Raw genomic sequence first — 24,724 nt, 5'->3', positions numbered from 1 at the left:
AAATACTGTAAACCGGGAAATTCTTTTTTCGAGGTTTCTGCAATATATCTGCTTTTGCGCAGTTTTAAATTCGCAATCGTTCATCAAACTGTACAGTAATGTTCTTCGAAGAAAACATTCGCGACAGTTTAATTTTTGAAAAATAGCAAAAATAAAACTGCAACGAACATTTCCCGGTGTACAGTACATAGGAAGATCTAATTCGAAACATTTATTGTGTACAAGAAGTACTCAAAACCAAAACTATCGAAATAGGAAATCAGGTCCATCACTGAGAGGTTCTACAAAGTGCAATACAAGAAATGAAGCCTCAGTGTTTTAGGTAATTTTAAATTTGTAACACTTATACTGCAAATATTGATAGATTTGTTAAATAATATCTACTGTAATTCGGGGTCAGAAAGTCTAACTACTGGGTTGGTGATTTCCCTTTGGGACCTTTTATCCACCAGCAGTGGCATCGACCCAGTGGTTATTAAATGCAAAGATAACAGTAATATAGATATTGCAAATTGTGAAGCGCTGTACATGTGTTTCAAAGATGAAATTCTCATCAGCATCATTAAAACCAAATACACAAGATAAATCCAAACACTTGTTGTATACCAGAGGTACTTAAAACCAAAACTATAAAAAAAATCGTTTTATCGATTTCGATGGCAGTACATCGTTATTTCATTGTTACAAAACTATTGATCAAACTTTATGACAAACATGATGACTTTTCATTCAGAATTGTCAACTTTCCTTTCATCTGTGGCAAAATCCCTTCCGCACCTGCCTATGGAGTGTTCATATCACAATTCCTACGTTATGATAGAACTTGCCGGAACTACTCAGACTTTTTGTATCGCGCTAGAAATCTAAGAAATAGGCATGTGGAACAGGGTCATGTTGCTACAAAATTGAAGTCATCATTACAGAAGTTTTATGGTCGTCATCATGAACTCGTGGATCGTTATGATGTATCCATCTGCACCATGAAAACTGATTTATTCAACGGTCATAGTTTTTCTTTCCTCGTTTGTTTACCCCTGACTTGACTTTTAATGATCAACTCGGCAGGTTTGTCTGGAAACGCTTACCGTACCGGTGTACCTGGTCCATGCTCCTAGTTTCTAGTCGAGTACCAGTTGCTCATTTGCTTTTGTTACTTTGTATGTATGATTTTAGTTGCTTCATGGTCTTTGTTGTGTATGTCTGTTTTCCATGTCTGGTCTTTGTCCCTGGATTACACAAAAAAATGTTCCGCTGCAATAAATAATATAGTAACAAGATTTCTAACAACACCAGTTGAGCAATTAATGCTGTTCAGAACTCTTTTTTAGATACATGTATATAAAGACAAATACTATATGTACCCTTCAAATACTAGTATTAATGAAGACTTGCGACAAATAAAAACAAATAATATATGTACCCTTCAAATACTGGTATTAATTAAGACTTGCGAATATGGGCCACTCAATTGCTTCTAATAAATTGTACACACGTAGTAACAATATGTGGAGAATTTTTGGCATTTTTATTAATGTTTGTTAATAAAAATGTCTGCTTGATAGTGCATGTTTATAATAGATATTATTGACTAACGTTCGAATATTAGCCTAAGTATGATATAAATTCAATATAATACAAAATACAAAGCGCGCCAATACGGAATTAAGCCGTCCAATACGTCACATTTGCCTGGTTAATATCAATATCAGCCAAGACCAATATAACGTACTGGACTTGTTAGTCAATAAATGTAAAATTGCGTTATGTAGATACTTCAGGGAAAAATATAAATCTACTCGGAAATCCTCTTACCCCGTTTAATTCAATTTACATGACCTTCACCTGCAACTTCTCCTGCACAAGTAACCATTGGACAGTATAAATAAAACGAAATTCTGATGTCTAAATATAGGTACCAGCAGTGAATTCAGAAATATTAACTTGGAAACATTGTCAAAGAAGTATAACTCCAGTTTAAAATTTACTTGGAATACAGTTCAGCGAATAATTGTCCATTTCAAATTAAGGCTCTAAAAATATACAAAAATATTAAATGGAAATGTAATAAACGTTTATAAGTTAGTGCACAAATTAATATAGTATTCAGCAAGGTTTTTATAGTCTGTATTTAACTCCTGACACAAATTACAAACAAGTAACAACTGACTTCAATTTTTTTCCTTCACGATAAGATATACATACATTATATAAATGTGTTTCTGTTGGTATGTGACTGCATTTATTTATCTTTTTGCAATGATTACATTTTTTGTTCTATAATTTTGTCATAAAAATATATCTATATCAAATACAAAATATAAACAAATATTCAAATACGTACCCAATATGCAAATAAGATAAATGGTTTCAATTCTGATTTACAGCAAAAAACACTTATCAATTATAAATTAAAACAAACTCATACTTACAGTAATTTTAATGTTCCTTCTTCCAAATCTTCCTTAAACTCTTCCATTGTCATATCATACTTTTCTAATTTACTATATTCTCTTTCGTTTTTCCCGTAGTCCAGTAGACAACCTGAAATGGATAATATGATTAAAGGCTGACTGTTTAGCTGATCTGATCAGAAAGAAAGAATCTCAGTTTCCGCTATATAGATGACGTATTATCTTTAAACAGAGGACGCTTTCCCTACCGGTACACCTGGTCCACGCTCCCAGTTTTCAGTGGAGTCCGAGTTGCTCATTTGCTTGTTTTACTTTGTATGTAAGATTTTAGTTACTTTATATTCTTTGTTGTGTATGTCTGTTTTCCATGTCTGGGTTTGTCCCTGGATTATTCTTTTGATTACTGCTATAACCTTGGTTTCCTTGATTACTCTTTCATACAAGTAAAGATGCAAAAAATTCTTAAAACAACTGATGTGAAACCCTGAACTGTTGGGACAAACATTATCATAACTATTTCATGTTTTAGATAATTCCTGAATGGTTTGCTGAACAATCCATACCAGATGTATGATATTATCATAATTACTGTTTGAGATTTCAGATCGAGGTGAATGATTTTGACAGCATGTATACCAACAAACATATTTTTTTATCACCATAAATATTTTGTTAGTCTTTAAATACTGAATGAATTTCCCATTGTATGTTGTATATATTCATCTCCCTCGTCCCATGTATATAAACAAATATTTTCCTTATAAAAAGTTAGATATTTCAATTTGATATTTTCCTTGCTTAATTTGCTTGAAGATGGAGATGTTGGTGGTATTGTAGAATTTATTGCTGTTGTTGGAGTTGTGGATGGTAATGTACCTTGTTGCGTACATTTATCGACTTCCATAGGAACATCTGAACATGTGTTGCCATGACAAGTTACATCCAATTAAATTAGTGTTCTGAGGTTTTTTTTTATCCATTTCTTCCATGTCATTAATTTTTTAAAATTTTTTAATAGTAGTTTGTCAGCTTCCTGTTTAAGAATATCTCTTCTGAACAATATCTGAGCTTTTAATGCGCTTATCATGTCTTGCTTAAGCAATATTTTTTTTCAAATAACCTTCCATTTCATTTATGGTTCTCCATATACCCCCAAATCGTTCTATAGATCAAGTTATAACAATGTATTGGTCTTCTACGTTTTTTGGCCTCTTTTTCTTACAATCTTTTCTGAATAATGCTATGACGCTCTTTTTCTAAATTAAAATAATCCCTAATGTCTTTTTGTTTAAGATGTTCGGCATCAGTTTTAATCATTGATCTCTTCCGCCTCATTTTTACTATTTAACCACTCCAATGTTTAATTATTTTTCAATAAAAGCATTAAGGGAACATGTAGTTGTGTTGATATTTGGAGAAATAACTTTGTGGCGATCAAGCTGACACATTAATCTTTCTAAAGTAATGTTTGAAGAAGGACTTGTGGAACTTTCTACCTTTGTTGTTTTCATTTATACTGTAGTATTTTCCTTTTGAAAAAAATCATGAATAATTTTTGAGCCTTCTTTGAAATTCTATTTGTAACTACTTTTATTATCTTTAATACAAAATCATCTGAATTGAGATAAAAAAGAGCGAAAAATAGACAACTGGTAATCTGGAATATTCAATTTTTTTAGCAGAAAAAGTATATATCACTGGTTCAAAATTAATGACGGTTTCAATGTTATCTGTACAAAAAGTATAAAAAAGGAGACATTTCTAAAATCGGTAGATCCTGTGATGCCAAACTGAAATATGGAGTTGTGATGTGAATGTTGGTCATGGAAAGTGCAAACAGAATTGATGAAATAATTTCATTTTCCAATATTTGAACAATAGATGATGTCAGGAAATGTGGTGATGGTCCTAAAGAGCAGAATGTGATGAAAGATTTAATGAAATTTCGTCGATAGAATGAACCACATGCATTATGAAAAAAAAAAAAAAAAAAAAAACAACAACAACAACTTTAAAACCATTTATTTTATAATTCATAATAGGTACACCTTCTATTCCACAAAGTTCTGGATATTTTTTTTAAACTTACTGGTTCATCAACTTTGTCATTGTATAGAAGCTTTGATATACACCTTAGGATGTTTTCTGTACAAGATTCATCTTTATTTCTAAAAACGTTTTTTTCAAAAGAGAAGGGTCATTAAGGACCTCCATACGCCCAATTTTTATTATAACAAAAAGCAGTAATTTGTGATGGCAAACCGTTTTATCCAAGGAGACGAATGTCTGATCTTACTGTGTACCATTACTTTCATGTTGTAAACGCGAATTACTCGAGTTATCGCTCTTTGAACGATCACCTATCCACCGGAACACGGGTCATGTACGCGATTTCAGCATCGATAAGGTAAAAAATCAATGTGGTTGCATAAAATGAACAACTTCAAACTTTATGAATAAAACAGATATGATTTTCCCAATCCAAGATTAAAATATTTTCGTGTTCTTTTCATGCGGCCAGTGTGAAAAAAAATAGAAGTATGACCGGCTATGTGGAATTCAGTCCGTTATCAGTTTTAGCATTTACACGTAGTTGTGAACAGGAAGTACAAACGTCATCTGCTGCTTGAACTTTTATATCTCGGAAAATAGCACATAAGTTTAAAAAAAACAGGTACATATTTTAGTAAAGAGACTAAAAACCTCGAAGATAGTGTTGAATTACCCCTTTTTGTTCAATGTCTGTAAATTAAAATACACCACTCTGTCTACGACTAAAATAACAAACAGTCGAATGACACACGAACAACCCGGCGGGTCCAGTATTAAACTATTAGCCGATTTTTTTTAAATAAAGACCCATTCAACTAATTAAATGTTGCTTTTCTTTGATACACAACCAGGCTAATAGTTCCAGCCCCAACCGTTGCCTTGGCCTCATTTAAAAATATTTGTTTCCCCTCTCCCGACCTACTCAGGCTGCTACTGATTTTTCTATGGCAGTTTGACCATTTGTGTAGGTAGTCTTTGATTGTTTATTTGACAAATTTCCTTTGAAAAGTGGAATGGCTGAGAAAAAATATACCTCAAAATAAAAAAAATGGGTAAGTACTAATTTTCATGGGTCAGTATCTACACGGCTACAGGGAGGGGGGAACTATAAATGTTTTGGTCCCTACATCTGCAATGTAAGCTAACAAAAACAAAATCAGGTTCCATGTTAAGTCATCGCAGATTCATTGATAAACATGTTTAGAAAGCATATGCTATAAAATTTCAACCTGGCAGGCCCAGTAAGTTACTGGCAGTAACTATTACTTGAGGTTTTTACCAAAGACCCACTCAACTAATAAAAATCTTAGTAAAGAGACTAAGTAAAGAGAATAAAAACAAGGTTTCCTTATACTACTTCTTTTTTTCTGCCAAAACTGACTACCAAGTATGTGTCAATAAAAGTTTATATTGATAATGGACTTGAGGAATAGACCTAGTTCTACACAGGATTTGAATTATGCAGCAAAATTACATAGACATTTTTATTCTGCTTATAAATGTTCATTTTTATTTTTTTGTGAAATACTTACAACATTCTCATTTTTAGGAGTGATGTTTGTGTCTTAAAGTTATATTAACACATTTTGGGGATGTTGTTTCTTTGACATATAGTTTACTCCTCTGTTTCAATTATTTTTCATATGGTGCTAGCATATATGAACAACAAATATTTAGAGATTTGGCTTGTACCATAAGTTCTTAACAAACCCACACATTATAAAGACAGCTACAAATACATATTCTTTATCTCTCTTTAAAGTTTTATGAAATCAGTTTGATACAAGTAATCAAATATATCAATGTCAATTATTTTATCAGCTACAACATTTGCTTTAATTAATTAAGTCGCAAGAATATTAAATATTGAGGCATATTGAAGTAATGAAATAATTATTACCAATTATATATTGAAGGACTGATACCACCAAATAATTTGTTAGTATTTCATGCATACCACTTAAATACTGGCTTACAATCATTAAAATATACTATAATTTGGTAATTATATATTTTTATGTTTAGGTAATAGCCAGCAGAAATAATGATTTAAAAAAGGTAGAGGAGCAGCTTTTAGACAGAAGAACAGCAAAGTGGAAGAAGATAGATGAGCCAGGAATTCTAGCAGATTTCCCTTTAATGACAGAGGAAGAACTTAGGAATGTAACACTTGGTGTCTACCAACTAAAGCTGGCACAATCATATACATCTGAACACTTCGGTGATGATGGTACATATAGTTTTATGGTCAGTGAAGATTTGGAAGGTCTGCTGAGGGTTAGACTTCATACTCGGCACACATCATCAAAGTCATATCTACTTTGGATTGAATATGACAGCACAATTACTGTTTGATATTGTCAGTGTAGGGCTGGTGCCAGAGTGTTAGGAGCGTGTGCTCATATATCATCAGTTCTTTGGTTTTTAGGATATGCTCGACATGAAGGGGACATCAAATGTATAAAACAATGGTCAAACTCTCTTGAAGATGCTGCTTTTGTACCAGAATTGGTAGATGGCTCAGAAAGTGTAACAGAAGAATGAAAAACTAAGAGATGTTTTAATTGTATTTCACAACAATTTTGTAAATGTAATATATGTATTGAAAGTTTAACTAAACATGTATTTATCTATGATGCTGTTGATGGCGATCTTAGTGTAGTTAATAGTACTGGTATTTAAGGGTGGTTGCTGCTTATTGGTCTCAAAATAATAAGCATCATATACAATTACTATAATTTGATAGTTAACTTGATATGGAAATTAAAAAAGTAAATGAAATTGGAAAATTCGTACGATGATTTTTTTTTAGATAAAAGCTGTTTTAACTAGAAAATATTTTTGTGGATTCTTCACAAATATGGGATGTAAATGTATAATAAGTATGGCTAAAAGCCAGAAAAAAGAGAGAATTAAAGTGTATTTATACTTCGGAACAGTTTTAAAGTTCCTTCAGAATGCATTTTTTACCACTTTCTCATAGGGTTAGTTACATAAATCTGTTATCTTAAATTCAAAGAGATCTGTTTTGTTGTACTTTCACATGTTTTTACCAAAAAATGTCTAAGATATTAATTTCACCAACAAATGTCATTAACATTGACTTTTGTGTACATGCATATTTCACAAATGTAAAAGTGCATTATCTAATGACTCACTCATCTTTTATTTCAATCAATCTAAAGTTTATGTATTCCTTATTCAAATTCCTGGATATCCCTTTTTTTGCTGTATTTTCTATGTTATTTTAAAGAATTGTCTATAAAGCATTAATTTTTGTATATATTGATTTTTCCATTTTCAACTTCAATGGTTTTACCCCAAAAAGACTTAATTATGCATTCTGGATATATTTCCTATCATTTAAATGTAAAATGCATTATGAATTAAAATTCTGATACGTGGTTACAATCATTTTAAGTAACCAGGAGTTTTTATTTAAAATTCCCAAAAATCTTCATTTTTGTTGTATTTTTCATGTTTTATACCCAAAAATAGCTAAAATAAATATATTTAATTTTATTTCTGTTTTCAAAATTATATAGTACAGCATTTTGCAATATATCCATCATTTCAACCATACCTATTTTGTTCTATTACTTGTTATTTTGAAATTCCCAGAAATCACCAGTTTTCTGTTTTTTTTTTCATGTTTTTACCCAAAAATGGATCTCAAAATGCTCTTTTCAGTATTTTGTTTTATCTCAAAGTATGACTAACATTATTTCTTAACATTTCAATAATTATTATGTTCGTACGATGAAACTGAATTATTTATAAAAAAAATCAGAAATCCTTGATTTTTGTTGTTTTTTGCTAGTTTTGGCCCCAAAATGGAAAAAAATGCTTTGAATGATAAAAAATGGTTACTTATGGTAATAAACAAGTTCCAACAAAGAGAAAACCTTAACATCATTACTTCTAAGAATGGACATAAAATGGCCCTTAATGACCCTTCTCCTTTTACTCCCTCCTCCTGTTCAATAAGTTTTTCAACATTCTCTGCTTCACTCGCAGATTGAATTAAAGAATGTAGACTACATTTAAATTGATTAAATTCAAAATCGCTATCATTATCATCATTATTTTTGTGTTCTCTGAGTAACATATTTGCATTTGCATTCTGTAGCACTTCTCTCCGTCATCGTGTTTTTCAATTTTTCTAAAAACTAATCTTCTATCAGTAACCATGTTCATTTTTAGCATCAACATAATATTCAGCAGTACCACTTGGTATTTCCTTAATGCCTGTAATAGTTATTTCTACTTTGAACATTTTGAAGACCTATTTAGGACAAAAAGTTTGTACAAAGTGTTTGGAACACATCTAACAGAAGCTATGTAAGTCTTTTTTTTATATATTTTTCAAAGCATCTCACTAGTCTTTATTTCAGTAATTATTATACTGTAACACTATTTTGCAAAGGGAGATAATTTAAACATATTAACCAACAACATAACCAATTAAATTGTATGGCACATGCTATGAATTTATTCCATATTATTGAATTTCCTCACTGCTAAAATGATAATGATGCTGCTTTTGATACCATTTAGCTTATATTAGAATGTACTATGAGTAAGGGAGTAAACTCATTTATAATTCTATACAAAAAGAAAAGGAAAAAAAGAAAAAAATTGTGTAGAAAAATAAACTAAGAAAAAAACACAAATTATTTAAAATTAACAATGTTTAACCATCATGTGCTATCCACCTTTATTAACTCATTTGTGGATTCGTGGATCGTTATGTTGTATCCATCTACACCATGAAAACTGATTTATTCAACGGGTCATAGTTTTCCTTTCCTCGGCGGGTGTTTCTAGAAAAGCAGAGTACGCTTACCCTACCGGTGCACCTGGTTAATGCTCCCAGTTTTTAGTGGAGTCCGAGTTGCTCATTTGCTTTTGTTACTTTGTATGTATGAGTTAAGTTACTTTATGTTCTTTGTTGTGTATGTCTGTTTTCCATGTCTGGTCTTTGTCCCTGGATTGCATTGATTCCCTTGATTACTCTTTAGTAACAATTTTGTTAACATAAAAATGTATGCCTTTCTTTGTAGTTGCATCCTTCATAAGTATGATATATTTATTATCATTGATGACTTCTTCAAACTGTTTACTGCATGTTGATTGACCTTCGCTGATCATGTTATGAAACTGATGTAGTTGTAGAATTTCCTCATAAGTTAAAATTTTAATGATACTGCTTATAACAGACGAAATGCTTTGAATAGGGAAATTATGTCCTATACAGTTAAATACACTTTGCCTTATTTTGTAAGAATAATGATTATTTCTTGACACTTTATTGACATATTATTCTTCATTGGTTCTTACACAATACCAGACAATATCAAAGAGACTTCATGCTCAAATAAAACATAAAATTTGCACTATACTTCCTATTACAGTAATTGTTATATACATATGGAAACATAAACATACATGTACATGTAACATGTTGAATAAAAATCCATTGCAATTATAGCTGGCTTTTACAAAAATGAGAATAATCAAAAGGTTTGATGTGAAAGTCTTATTCATAACTAGAATCAAACTGTTAATATACAACTAAAATTTTTAATAAGTTATTGTGAGAAAGGGAGACAATAAAACTTTGTCTCAAAATAGTAAGAAAATGAGATAATAAAGCTAATTCTTAAAATAGTAAGAAAATGAGATAATAAAGCTTTTTTTTACCAAAATAAAAAAAAATATTTAGTTAAAAATCAAGAGTAGCCATTATTAATATTTAAAGATGAATTTACTGGTTTCCCTTTCTACGCTTGATATAGCTGAAGATATTATGAGGTGAAGAATCCCTATCACATAGCTTATTACCATCTTCAGGAATAATCAAGGGAGGAAGGTAAAATTCCAATTCATCACTAGAATCAGATCGTAAATTTAAGAGCAGTGTCTATGCAACTCACCTCATAGCCGATAGGAGGCTAAGTTTAATAATCACTGCCAAAATGTACATTCTGATTCAGGTGAAGGCAAAAGAGAATCAGTCTGTGTTAGAATCATCGAGTCATAGAAACTGGTTCGAAAAGCAATTGGAGGTCGTGTTTCATCGGAATCAATGAAACTTGCACTAGCTGATTCACCTGCATGGTCATTGGCGTACTCTGACTCTGACAATAGTTGACTTTCAAAATCATTTTCAGAATGTTTAAAAGTAACTTTGTATCAGAATCAAATAGGATATCATCATCAGATGAAAACTATATGACGTCAATCAGCTGACTGTTTTCTGATGAATACTCATTTGATGATGTCTCTACAAAATCCAAATAAAAAACATCATCATCATCAACGGCAGCAATTATTCTTGTCTTCTCCCAAATGTTCGGCAATTACAGTCTCCTGGATAAGTGCAGGCATCGTCAAGTTCCTCGGCGATATTTTTATCTTGGAGAACTTCAAAATATTCACACCATATATATATATATATATATATATATATATATATATATATATATATATATATATATATATATATATATATATATATCTTTTTTAATATATAATTATTTATTTTCATGTGTAAAATTTCACAAAAAATGCTAACTAATGTCCTAGCATCATCCCTTTTTCTGAGGAGCCAAAGCTTTCTTCTATCTTTTTCAAATTGGCTAGATCCACCCCATGCTAATGCCAAAATATAAAACAGAACCTACTATACATATCATTAAATGAGATGGAAAGGTTAACTTTGTACTCGTCTGTATGGTAAATAAAGTTGAGGAAAACCAGCAGGTGGTTCTAACTGTGTTCTTTCTGACAGAATCCCCAATTACAGAACAAAAAAAAATCATATTAATAAGATGTGTGCATTACATGAACAAGGTGTAGCTTTGAATAATGAAATAGTATTTCAATTCACATTTTAGGGGAAAGACAACATACAGAATATTTTTGTTCTAATAATTTACTTTTATGTGTATTCAATAATTGTTTTTTTTTTTTGCAAATTGATTGGAAAATTGTCTTCCTGAGCTTGGTCACACTTTAATTGGCATTTATTGTAATGATGTTTTGCATAATCCGCAAACTTTCATATAGGATGGACAGATAAATTGAAATTTATGACAAAACTTAACTTTGGTTACCACTCCCGTTTGTCATGATAAAATTGGAGTTTGAAAATATACATAGAAAACTAACATACAAACAGTAAAATGTTTCTATTGAAAGCTCAGTATGAATGTATATATCTTATACTGCAATTTAAATTAAGTTGAGTCATGTATATTATATAAAACAAGACTTTATTAAACGGAGATAACTGTTATCATGGATAATTGTAAAAAAAGACAAATTCATGTGAATTGCACTAAAATAACGCTATTCAATTATTCTTAACTATAAAACTAAATTTCATTGCTCCAAAAAAGTGCAAATGGGTGCCATGCACTTCTTCATTTTTCATTTGCTGAGAAGCACGATGAATGCGGCAAACGCTTTTACCAGAGACTCAAAATTTTAAAATATCTAAAGATTGTCAACCGTTTACAATTATAAGTAATGCTTTCAAACCATAAATAAAATATAATGGAAACAACAAACCTACCTTGTCTAGTGCGTAAAAAGGAATAATAATAATAATAAAAAACAATTCAAGTATCTACGTTAAGTACGACCCGCGTAATCAGCTGATTGAGTCGATATTTACAGTTGGATTATCTGCCCGTTTACTACATTCTTCAGTCCGGAAGGCGGTCACATGAAGTAGTTACGTAAGGTTCGCAATAATACTATAGAATTAAATCCTTTTATATGACTTAACTAACCCCTTGCCTTGTGGAACTATATAAAATCTAAAACATTTATTTCATGTAAAACTAAACACATTTTGAATAATAAAATAACTTACATATCTACCGTAGCGTCTTCTTCCTCTCATCCAATGGCGTCACTAATTTCCCGAGCAAGATTGGATTAGTCTAACATATAGGTGACAGGTTACTTATAATAATTACTTACCGAGATCAAGTACGTTGGATATTCGATATTCGACATTCAAACTTTTCAATATCAAACTGAATATCAAACGGTAAAATTTTACCGTTTGATATTCGTTTGATGTTTATTTCTGGCTACTTTTAAGAATGTAAATAAATATCAAATGAATATTAAACAGTTATCTTTTTCTGTTCGACATTCGTTTGATATTCATTTCCTGTTTATACATTGAATATAGAATGGATTAGTATATCAGATTGAATATCAAACATGATTTTTTTCCGTTCGATACTCGTTTGACATTCGTTTCCAGTTTAGTTAATAAATAAAGAATGCATTTGAATATCGAAATAAATATCAAACATGTTCGATAAACGTTTGACATTCATTTCCGGTTTATATATTGAATATAGTATGGATTTGAATATCAAACTGAATATCAAACATGATTTTTTTTTGCTGTTCGATATTTGTTTGACATTCGTTAATACAACAATATCTCCTTTGACTTCTCATTTGAAATGATGAAAGTTCAGAAAATTTGGTTGCAAAGGATTTACTTGAACTAAACAATTAACTTCTTAACACAAACTACATTTTCTTACTCAGTGCACCTTAATCTACACAGAAAATTGTGGTTTCTACGGTGAAAGTCCTATTCTTTCAGATGTAGGGTTCCTGAAAACAACCCTTTAGGAGAAGGGGTTTTTTTAAGTGGTGTATGTCTTGTGATTTTTGGAAAGCTCTATTTGTTTGGAATTAAAAATACCAGATTCATTAAAATTGAACATAGGATATTGATTCTAGAGCAAATCTAATACTTGGTCTGCTCCCCCAGATTGGGGATAATTCTGCCTTGTGTTCTGCTACATGCATTCATATAATGAAAAAAGGCTGTAAACATGGACAAAATGAGAAAACATATTAAGACACAGATTGTTTTCACACTCTGGGCACTGAAAACAATATTTATTTGATGTTTTTTTATCTCATCATTGGTTTTCATACTCAAAAAAATAACACATGAGGATGAAAGTATAGAAAATCATAGAGTTGTACCAAAACTTAAGACTAAGTACTAAAAGGCTTGTTTTGACTTTCTTTTCTGCATTGCAATACGTAATTGCACAGAAAAAGTTTGTTTGGTTATCCATTTTACTTATTATAAGCTAAAGAAGTAACATTTTTTACTTAAAAGAGGATAGAATAGCACATATCACAAGAAGATACAAGAATATCTTCTATAACGTCACATTTGAAATGATGAAACGTCAGAACATTTGGTTTCTAAGAATTAATTCGCACTAAACAATTGAATTTCTTAACACAAACTACTTTTTCTTACTCTGTGAACCTTAGCCTACACAAAAAATTGTTGTTTCTATGATGAAAATCCTATTTTGTAGGGTTCCTGAAAACAAACTTGCCATAAGGTACTGCAATACAGTTAAGTCATTTTTTCTGAAATTTGGTTTAATTTTGTTGAAATAAAGCTGTTTTGAGGCAGTCCGCAAAGAAATTGCTAGTGTTTTGTCATAAAAAAGTGCATATTTTTAAAATCCTTGGTGTGTGGAGGTTCAAGTCATTTATAAGTAATTTATTGATTATTGTTATAATATCCAGTAGCCATGGTAACATATTAAAAAAATAAAATTTGATTTTTAGTATAAATCAAGGGTGCCTTTCCAAAAATAACAGCCAAATAGTATATTTTATAAAATATCAGGCTCTTAGACACTACCACAGCATGAAAGCACGTACAGAATAGGTAGAAAAAAAGGTAAAAATAATAAGACTCTTTCGATTCATTCTAGTTCCAAAATATCATGCGAAATAAAGTATTTTGAAAATCAGCCATCTGATGGTATGAGATAACAATTAATTCCCCTTGACTTTTTATTGTATACGAATATAGTTCCTTTAATTTTAGTGTGTTTGTTCCTGACTTTTTTCTTTTCTGTCCTAAAGTTATTGCTTAGTTTTTGCTGCAGAAATGTAGGAAAACGATCAAATTGACCTGGGATATTTTTTTCATTCTGCAATTTTATGTGAAAGTTGTGATGTGGTCATATGGAAGAAGGTAAAAATTAATGACATTTGGCAGTGGTAACATTTTATGTCCATAAGGTCTGCATATGTGCTAAAAATTAAAAATAATGATGGTGAATTTTTCTAGCACTCTTATAGATATCTGTTTTTATACATGTTTCCATATTGGTGAAGTTTTATTGAGTTTGAAGGGGTTGAATTTTTTTTTAATATGTCAAAATGGGTCTGCTGGAATGCACTACAAAATTAATTGTGTTCTTGTACCTATAAGAGAGGTCACATTTTTGTAAAACGTGCTATATTTATATGTGTTTTGGGGGTTCATTTCTCAGAGTTCATAAAATGAATATGAAATATGGCAAAAAAACTTATTTCTTTTCTCATTTTTTTTTCATTTTAGTGCAAAAATGGGTTTGTATGGGATTTTCAATGTACAACTCATAAAATTTTGCTCATGGCATCACGGTAAAATTTGGCAAATTAATATCTCATTTTGAGATTTTTGCACACACAGTGTTATAATAACAGCAAATAAACACCATTCATCTGTTTTTAACTGCGGCAAAGGTCATTTGGCAAAATTGGGGTGTATGTCAATTGTCTCAACCTCTTGGAGTACTTATCGCTGCATTGGTATGAAATTCTGAACAATGAGAGAGAATGGTCTTTAAAATGTAAAACAAAACATGATTTCCCATTCTTTTACATATGTTTTGAATAAATGTGCCACATAAAGCCCTGCAGAGTTTATGAAAAACAATTATTTTGGAGCTGGTCATACACTAAATAGCCTCAAAGCAAAAACAAATCTGACCTGATATGATAAAGCAACATCCAGTTGAGTTCATATGTACAATATAAGCATCAAAACATGCATTTTAAGATATTTTTTCACTATTTTGTGGCTGTAGTAGTGAAATATTAGTGTAAATGGCATATTTAGCAAAACCCACAGTTTTACAACCCTGGCCCTAGCTTGATTTCAATTACCTCATCTGATAGTTTACTCTAAAAGACTACCTCTGGTTCTTTTTAAATTACATTTAATGTGTTTAGAGCACTTTGGAAGTAAATTTGGGTTAAATCATTCTTTTTTAGCTTCTAAAAATGAGTTTTTATACAAGTACCCTAGCACCAGGTGAAAATGCTCTAATACTGCAGTGACATGTATTAAAACACATATTTCTGACTTTAATCAGATGGAAACTGACTAGCTAGTGTTTTCGACGTCAGAAACATACACTGTAGTGGAAATAAAGAAAAAAAATGAGAAAAAACTATCAAATATTTGAATTTGGGCTATTTAGATGACACTTCTTCACCCAATCTGCAAAAAGTTGAAGTCGCGACATACACCATTGATATAAAACTTGACATAAATCATTTCTTTTTCAACAAGTTTCTGTACAACTTTGCAATTAGACTAAAAATTGAATAAGCATTCCACAGATGAAGCATTCATTTGAGTTTTAAAAAAGCCAATCTTATTGGTACAAGATCACAATTAATTCCTCATTAACTTTTCGTTGTATATGAATATAGTTCCTTTTTAAGTGTGTTTCTTCCTGATTTTTTTTCTTTTCTGCCCTCTCCTTTTTTCATTGCTTAGTATTTGCTGCAGAAATGTAGGACAAGGATCAAATTTACAATGGATTTTTCTTCATGCTGTAATTTTATGTGAAAATTGTGATTTGGTTCTATGGAAGAAGGTCAAAATTTTAGACATTTGGCATTTATCAAAAATTTTCGCGTGATATAAATTTTCGCAGTTTTCGCGAGCCTGTGAAAATCGCGAAAGTTTATATCCGGGAACAAGTCAGGGAAATTGTATTGATCAGGTTGGGTGTTTGTGTACAATTTTCCATCAATTTCCGGTTGATCAAATAGAGTTATTTTTCTTTGATTTTAATTTTCGTCTAAATACCTGAAAAAGATAGGTATATAAACTATTTATTTTTAATTCACAATAAAATAATGTTTTGTAGCATCAAAATCATTCACCCATAAATATCGATACGCAGTTGACAAAACAAAGTCAATAACTATGCAATAAAAAGCGGTTCCCCGTCATATAGGAGGGATATCCATAGGAAGACATGACATGACAATTTAAGATAACTCATTTTTATTTGTATTTTATTTGACAAGATAGTCGTAGATCCGCGAATATTAATTTTCAGTGATGTCAATATCGCGAATCAGTTCATTGACTAAAATTCGCGAAAGTTCACTGACGCGATATTAGTTGGTTTACAGTAACAATCTAAACAGCATTTGTATTGTTCGTTAAACGATGTATTGTTAATTTAATTTTTAAATTATTTATAAAAAAATAATGAAATAAAACACATATAACCATCCATTTCACTGTAAGAAATGACAAATACCTCTATCAAATTTGTTATAAACTCATCTATATTAATGTTTAACTCAACAACTGAACGTGTGAAATTGGAATATTATAATATGTTAAACAGTTAGATGTATATTTAACACATCGAGTATCTTTCTTCAAATCGTACATCAAACGAAATATTAGATGAAACTTTCTTAAAAGATATCTACACAGACTGTAAACTTGAATAACCCCTCCGCAGAATTGTTTTAACGGCTTTCAGTTGAGATGAACAAGGGTTTCCCGTGGTCCCAATGTTTCATGTAATAGAGACAATATTGACTAACGTGTTGTAAATAGTACACAAATGAATAACATTAACAAATTTATTATCAACTCCTCTTAAAGGTAAATTATTCGCATTGAAAGAGTAATCAAGGGAACCAAAGTTATAGTGGTAATCAAAAGAATGTAACCAAGGGACAAAGACCAGACATTGAAAACAAACACGCACAACAAAGAACATATAGTAACTACAATCATACATACAAAGTAACAAAAGCAAATAAGCAACTCGGGCTCCACTAAAAAAAATGGGAGCATGGACCAGGTGCACCGATGGGGTAAGCTACCTCTCCTTTTCTAGAAACACCCGCCGAGTTGCTCATAAAAAGTCAAGTCCGGGGTAGACAAACGAGGAAAGGAAAATCATGACTCGTTAAATAAATCAGTTTTCATGGTGCAGATGGATGACACACTATGACGATCCACGAGTTCACGATGACGACCATAAAACTTCTGTAGTGATGACTTCAATCTTGTAGCCACATAACCCTGTTTCAGAAGCCTATTTGTTAGAGTTCTAGCGCGATACAAAAAGTCTGCATAGTTTCGGCAAGCTCTGGCATAACGTATGAGTTGTGATATGAACACTCCATACGCAGGTACTGAAAGGATGTTGTCACAGATGAAAGAAAAGATAGCAATTCTGAATGAAGTCACCACGTTTGTCGTAAAGTTTGGTCGATAGTTTTCCTTTAGATGCGATGTATCAAATCCCTGGAACTAGGATTGTATAATTATAATACGTCATATTTATAGCGGAAACTGAGATTAAAGAATCTAGCTAAACGATATTCCTTCTTTCGTCAGATCAGAGCAGCTATAAAGTCAGCCTCATAAGAGTGAAGGAAAAGGTCAGCAAGTAGAGGAGCACAATTTTCCGATAGAAATGCCGACCGCTTGTTGAAAATTTCAGCATTTTGTAAACATCTTCTTCTGTATTTTTTGAAGATCATAAATGATTTTCATGAACAAATAATAGCCAAGGACGTTAAGAAATCCCGAAGTCGGTCAAAATTGTATATTACAAATATCACATAATAGTGCATAGCATTGATTATATATTCTTAGCGCGAAAACAGCAATAAACGCCAAGTAAAGGAACAGTCAGCAGACCGTCAGCGTCACTCATATCGTGCGTTTGAATGGTTAACACTGCTTACAAAAGTTTTTTGGGGATTTTTGTGGTTTATGTGGTCAAATTATATCCTCGAATCTATATTGTCTTAGCTTTATAATGAAGAGTGTAACGGATATACGGAAAGTGCTATCTTTTTTCAACTTTATTGTTATAGTGTTATTTAAATACATCAATTATAATTAATACAATTGTAATACATCATTCGGAAACATACCTATAACATGCATATGTAAATCCGACTCCTATTATATGTTAAATATTAGCACATTGAATCAGTATATGATCTAATACATTCGTTTTACATGTATATTAATGCAATGGTCAAATATTGAAAAAGGAAAATGATATTAGGAGTATAGGAAAATAGGACCAACCGGAGTTACAAATATAGTGCCTTTCAAGATCAATAATGAGTTATCTGAAACTTGAAAAAGTCTATTTGAAACTTTGGATTCCGACCTGAAATTAGAGCTAAAGCTATTAATGTCAAATTGAACATCTACAAGTTCCTAATTTCAACAAAATGTTTATTAGATGAATATGAATGTTTTTCAACATTAAGATGATAAAGTTTAGTTGATTAACATGAAAACAAAGTAACAAGGAACCGTTGTTAGGTTATAAAACTAGCTGAATATTAAATACTAGAGAAAGATATTTCACTTTATATGAAATACATTGTTTTGTTAATGTTGTATTTGTTTCTGTCTTATCTTTTCGACATATCTAAAAAGTCTGACTTGATATGTTAACAATCACATAATCTACAAATATGATGGTAATTTTAAAACGCGGCCAAACTTGCATTTCACTCAATGTCGGAGACATCGTTTTGAACTAATCTTTTGAAAATTTGGGATAAAAAAATTAATCGATCTCTCGATTGTTTGAGAAATCTAATCTTTACCAGACATCTACAGAAATACCGCCTTAAGTCTAACTCTTAAGGATACATTGTTCAGTTGGTTTTACGATAATATTGCCTTCATTAATCGGGAAATTTATTTTCCTCCTTTTTAAATCAAGACCATGTTCATTACCACACAATATTTATGTAAAGCGTTGCAAGCACAATCTAATATACTCGGGTTAGACAGTAAACGATAAACATCACCTATTATTCAAAGAATAATCAAGGGCCCCAAGGTTATAGCCGTACCAGGCATGGAAAAGAGACATACACAACAAAGAACATGAAGCAACTAACATCATAAATACAAAGTAACAAAAGCAAATGAGCAACTCGGACTGAGCATGGACCAGGTGCACCGGTAGGGTAATCGTCAAAGTGTTATTAAATAAAAAAAAGCAGATTTTGTATATTTTGTTTGATTTATTATTGCTGTTGTTTTAGTCTTTGTGTGGGGCGTTTTGTTCTTGTCTTCAAATTGTGTGTGATCTATTTTATTCGGTTCGTTACATTGTGTATGCAGATCGTCTTTGTTTCCTGGGTTTACGTTATGGCCATATGTTGTTGGATTTTGAAATAACTGAATTATCTTAAGACTGACGCCTCAGTTTTGCCGATATTTAGTTATATATGATCGAGAAGGCAATGGTGGCAAAAGTACGATTTACGACAACAGAAAATCAGTTCTTAAAATTGATAGGTACTTATGCATTTAGACAATACAAGCTTCAGTCATATTAAAAGGAAATTAGTCCTTCTTTTTTTCCTCAATCATTGCTTCAAAGTTAGAACGAAAATAACCCATTTTACAAATGAAAGTTATAATATAACCCTCTAAGGACAGCCGTCAGCTCAAGAGATGGAATCGGTAACACATTTGAATTGAAAAAAAATCATAATCTGCAAATACATTGTATTTCAATGATGAAAATCGGACACATTGACAATTATCTGTTTCAGAAACTTGGTCGTCTTCTTGTGTGATGTCGCCCGAGGTAGGCCAGGTAACAAAGTCAGCTTCATAAGACCTTCTATAACACCAGGTAAGGTTTCCTGCAGGCCTCCCCACATATCCTCTACACCTTAATGTAATCAATGTTCCAAGAGGATACACATTATTTAGTTGAACTGGGGACACTTGAATCGGGTCTGTAATTGTCGAAGGAACTGTGAAAAAACATGAAATACATAGGAATTTATTAGAAATTCAGTATCTTTAAAATTGTTAAAATAAGTAAGTATGATGACGTTTTACGAATGAAAATTATTTGTATAAGCTTTCCGGAGACCGCATGACAATATATAGCATTTCGATAAATAAGAAACTTTATTCGGACATTAAAGGCTTTACTGATTATATTTAATCTATAATATTAGGCAATTCATTTTATTTCTTTGTTTTGTTTGTGGAATGCTATTAAAAGGCCAATGTGTGGAAAGGAATTAAAATCAAAGGTGTTGTCTAACAATGTTTTAAAAGGATGCCCAATTGAATTTAACTGGTTACATCGCTTTCATTCTATAATCTATTAAAACCGAATTACTATTTTCGGTAAAGTAAAACTTCATTTTATTTCTGAACTGATAAACTATGTCGGACATGAGTGTTTTAGCGATGAAGATTAAATAAAATTCTTCTTTATATGTGAACATGGTTGACGATGTGCAAACCGTAAAATGGACATACTCAGAATGTTCTACTTTATTTAAACCATGAAAACAAGTAACATACAAACAATAACCTGTAAACTGAACAGTTCCTGTTGTTGTGGTTTCAGTACTTTGGCCTACACTGGTAACCCCGCGTACTGTACAGTGGTAGGTTCCCTCGTCTGAACACAATACATGTTCCGTTGGGATGTCAAACTCTATACCAGATCCAGTTAAAGGGTGGATGAACTGTTTTATAATCATTGCACGATTCTGCCAGTTTTCACTGTACCAAGTGGTTTTATTCTGAATAGAGGAATTCAGCTGTAAGGAAACCTGAACTATGTCCTCTGTACTGGTTGCTGAAGTATTTTTAGATAAAGTAATAGACAATAGTGAAGACCAAGTATTTGGCAGTGTTGGACTACATCCAAACTTCAGTTTCTCTTGTCGATATTTAGCAATGGATACTATAATGAGGCTAGCATCTTCAAAGAAAGGAATTTGATCTAAATGAAACATAAAGAAAAACAAATTAATGTACTTCATCTCGTAATAGAACCTAATTCTGCCTAAATTGAAAAAAAATATCGTTTGCATTTAAAGCATATCATTACCATTTTCAAAAATGCTAAACTTTATCAGAATCTAAATTATTACATACCTGTTGACTGACTTCTTGTGGTGAGTTCTGTATCTATAAGTTAAAAGTAAGTCAGAGACAATTATTATTATCTTACTCACTTTATTGACAACAATTCACTAAGTGTCCAGACCATATAATATCGTATGTTGGGTTATTTAGGCGGGTGTCAAATTTATTTGTCTATTTTCAAGAAAAAATGTACACGAATTTTTTTTTCTCATTTTGGTGTATTATAAGGACATATCATATACTAAGTGGTACACTAAGTACTGAAGCCCATAGTGAATATTGAGTGGATTTTTAAAGCGATTTGGACAGACCGGTGAAATACACCTAGAGTAGCAAAATTAGCGCCCAACAAACATTATCACTTATATGGTACTGTACAGATAACATACATAAAACGTTATGATGAAGACATGTCTTACAGCTGAGTATCTATAAACAACATAACGTTAGACATTAACAATTTTCCTTTTTCTATAGTCCCCATTTTTCTATAGTCCCCCTTTTCCTATAGTCCCCATTTTTAAAATACCAGAACAAAGTTATAATCTGACACGAGAGGAGGTCAGTATGCGGAAATATAACGTATATGTTTCAGTAGTTTTCGTTTGATCTGGACTTACAATGCATTACTTTTGGTAAATATTCAGAACATATCTTCGGCACAGTTCATGTTATACAGTATAGATACCTACAATTATCAACATGCAAGGTTTTTTATTCATATTTTCAAACACTCAAGATGATAAGGTTTGGCAATTAACCCACTTTTGCAACAAAGCGAACACATGTAATTTATATATTTTATATATTCCCATGGGTTTTAGTGCTGAACAAAAATATAAGTAAGGGAAAATGCATTTTCGACCCTTTTGCTATGTACTGAACACTTTCAGACGAGATATCCCAACTAAAACCTCACAAAGCCTGATTCACTCACATGGTAAAAAATCTTATTTGGGCCAAAAACGAATGCAGTAATGCAAGAGAAATCAAGGGAAGCAAGGTTCTAGCGCTAATCAAAAGAATGTAATCCAGGGACAAAGACCAGACGGAAAACAGACTCACGCAACAAGGAACACAAAGCAACTAAAAATAACGAACAACTATTAAAGTAAGACACTATCATATTTATATGTTGGTTTACAAGTATAAAGTAAAAACCATAAAAAAATGTTTTGGCTTTTGAAGGGCAATATCACTTTAAATCGTTTTTTTTTTGTATGTTTTCAAGGACATTAACTTTATAATTAGCAATCACACAAGTAGCTTTGTCATTAGGAAAATTTCATCAATCATCATTATATATTTTTGTCTATTACAGTTATAAAAATAACAAAATTTGTCATCCATGGCTTTTTATGGACAATGAACCTTTTAATGAGATGTCACACAAGCCATGGATCCTCGGACCTTTGAGGGCATTATCATCGGAATCATTTCAACAATTAAGGTTTGTATCTATCTATTAGGGTTTCCAATTCAATAGTTCGAACCTACAAAAATATTTCATGTTGTACCTTTCACTAACAATGATGACTCATAACTCATACGTTATGCCAGAGCTTGCTGAAACTACGCAGACTTTTTGTATCGCGCTAGAACTCTAACAATTAGGCTTCTGGAACAGGGTTAGGTTGCTACAAGATTGAAGTCATCACTACAGAAGTTTTATGGTCGTCATCATGAACTCGTAGATCGTTATAGTGTGTCTTCCATCTGCACCATGAAAACTGATTTATTCAACGGGTCAAGGTTTTCCTTTCCTCGTTTATCTACCCCGGACTTGACTTTTTATGAGCAACTCGGCGGATGTTTCTAGAAAAGTAGAGGACGTTTACCCTACCGGTGCGTCTGGTCCATGCTTCCAGTTTTTAGTGGAGCCGGGTTTCTCATTTGCTTTTGTTACTTTGTATGTATGATTTTAGTTACTTTATGTTCTTTGTTGTGTATTCTGTTTTCCGTGCCTGATCTTTGACCCGGGATTGAGTTCTTTTGATTGCCGCTATGGCCTTGGTTCCCTTGGATGCTCTTTAACTCTACTTTCTAGGTCGAATTGCTTTCTAGTGTGCGAGGTTATTTTCCTATAGTGAAAGAGTTTTTCGTCCCTCTTCAAGCAAATCTTAGCTTTGAAATGTCTGTCATAATGCCATTTTAGGACTCCGTGTGATTCAGGGAAACTCCAGATCGTGTGACACACCGATGGAACTAAAAAGTGTAGTCGATTCAAGCGGTTTTTAATTTTGAGTTATAGATGCTTATACTACATTGATTGATTTTGAAATCGGATTTACGATCATCTGCTATGTGACCGCTTAAACCATTGAATCAATTCTCTGCTATGTGACCGCTTAAACCATTAAATCAAACATCTGCTATGTGACCGCTTAAACCGTTAAATCAATCCTCTGCTATGTGACCGCTTAAACCGTTAAATCAAACATCTGCTATGTGACCGATTAAACCATTACATCAATCCTCTGCTATGTGACCGCTTAAACCATTAAATCAAACATCTGCTATGCGACCGCTTAAACCGTTAAACCAAACATCTGCTATGTGACCGCTTAAACCGTTAAATCAATCCTCTGCTATGTGACCGCTTAAACCATTAAATCAATCATCTGCTATGTGACCGATTAAACCATTAAATCAATCGTCTGGTATATGACCGCTTAAACCGTGAAATCAATCGTCTGCTATGCGACCGCTTAAACCGTTAAATCAATCATCTGCTATGCGACCGCTTAAATCGTTAAATCAATCATCTGCTATGCGACCGCTTAAATCGTTAAATCAATCATATGCTATGCGACCGCTTAAACCATTAAATCAATCCTCTGCTATGCGACCGCTTAAACCATTAAATCAAACATCTGCTATGTGACCGCTTAAACCGTTAAATCAAACCTTCTTTTTCTTGAACGGTTTATACACGTTTCTAATTTTTTGTGACTGTTTTTCATTTATGTTGGCTCATAACAAAATAAGCACGGCGTCTTCACAATTGCATCAGGTGATTGGAAACAACGAAAGCTACATTCTGTACTATCAAAATAGTGTCCCAAGCTGTCTTTGTGTAAGAATAATGAATAAGTGAACAATAGTCACGTTTATAAGGTAAAAAGGAACTAAATACAAATAAAATGTAAATAAAACATAAATAAATTAAAGTCTATTTACTCGATAAAACAATGAATGGAAACGTTTG

The 24,724-nt window shown here is 31.9% G+C and overlaps 1 protein-coding gene across 1 annotated transcript; it reads right to left on the bottom strand.

The window, feature by feature from the left end:
- Positions 1-18,998: 18,998 nt before the first annotated feature.
- On the bottom strand, positions 18,999-23,064 carry LOC148615575 (uncharacterized). Its single transcript, XM_088581674.1, has 4 exons — positions 23,034-23,064; positions 21,526-21,558; positions 20,954-21,370; positions 18,999-20,378 (listed from the first exon to the last, which is right to left on the bottom strand). Exons 1-4 carry the CDS (start codon positions 23,062-23,064, stop codon positions 20,059-20,061), a joined length of 801 nt encoding a protein of 266 aa, XP_088437800.1. The 3' UTR covers positions 18,999-20,058.
- Positions 23,065-24,724: the final 1,660 nt, after the last annotated feature.

Source organism: Perna viridis, chromosome 5 (assembly GCF_037379345.1).
Source record: "Perna viridis isolate PV_CMFRI_1.1 ecotype Kerala chromosome 5, ASM3737934v1, whole genome shotgun sequence".
Taxonomy (NCBI): Eukaryota; Metazoa; Mollusca; class Bivalvia; order Mytilida; family Mytilidae; genus Perna; species Perna viridis.
Note: the sequence above shows the minus strand (reverse complement) of the source record. Positions and strands in the feature narration are given on the sequence as shown.

Bases quoted from the DNA above. Each gene is read 5' to 3' on its own strand.
- LOC148615575 (XM_088581674.1), bottom strand. From the start codon at position 23,064: ATGAGTTATGAGTCATCATTGTTAGTGAAAG. The intron at 21,559-23,033 runs GTACAACATGAA...TTTAACTTATAG, and splicing joins GTCATCATTGTTAGTGAAAG to ATACAGAACTCACCACAAGA. The intron at 20,379-20,953 runs GTTATTGTTTGT...GTTTTTTCACAG, and splicing joins AGGAACTGTTCAGTTTACAG to TTCCTTCGACAATTACAGAC.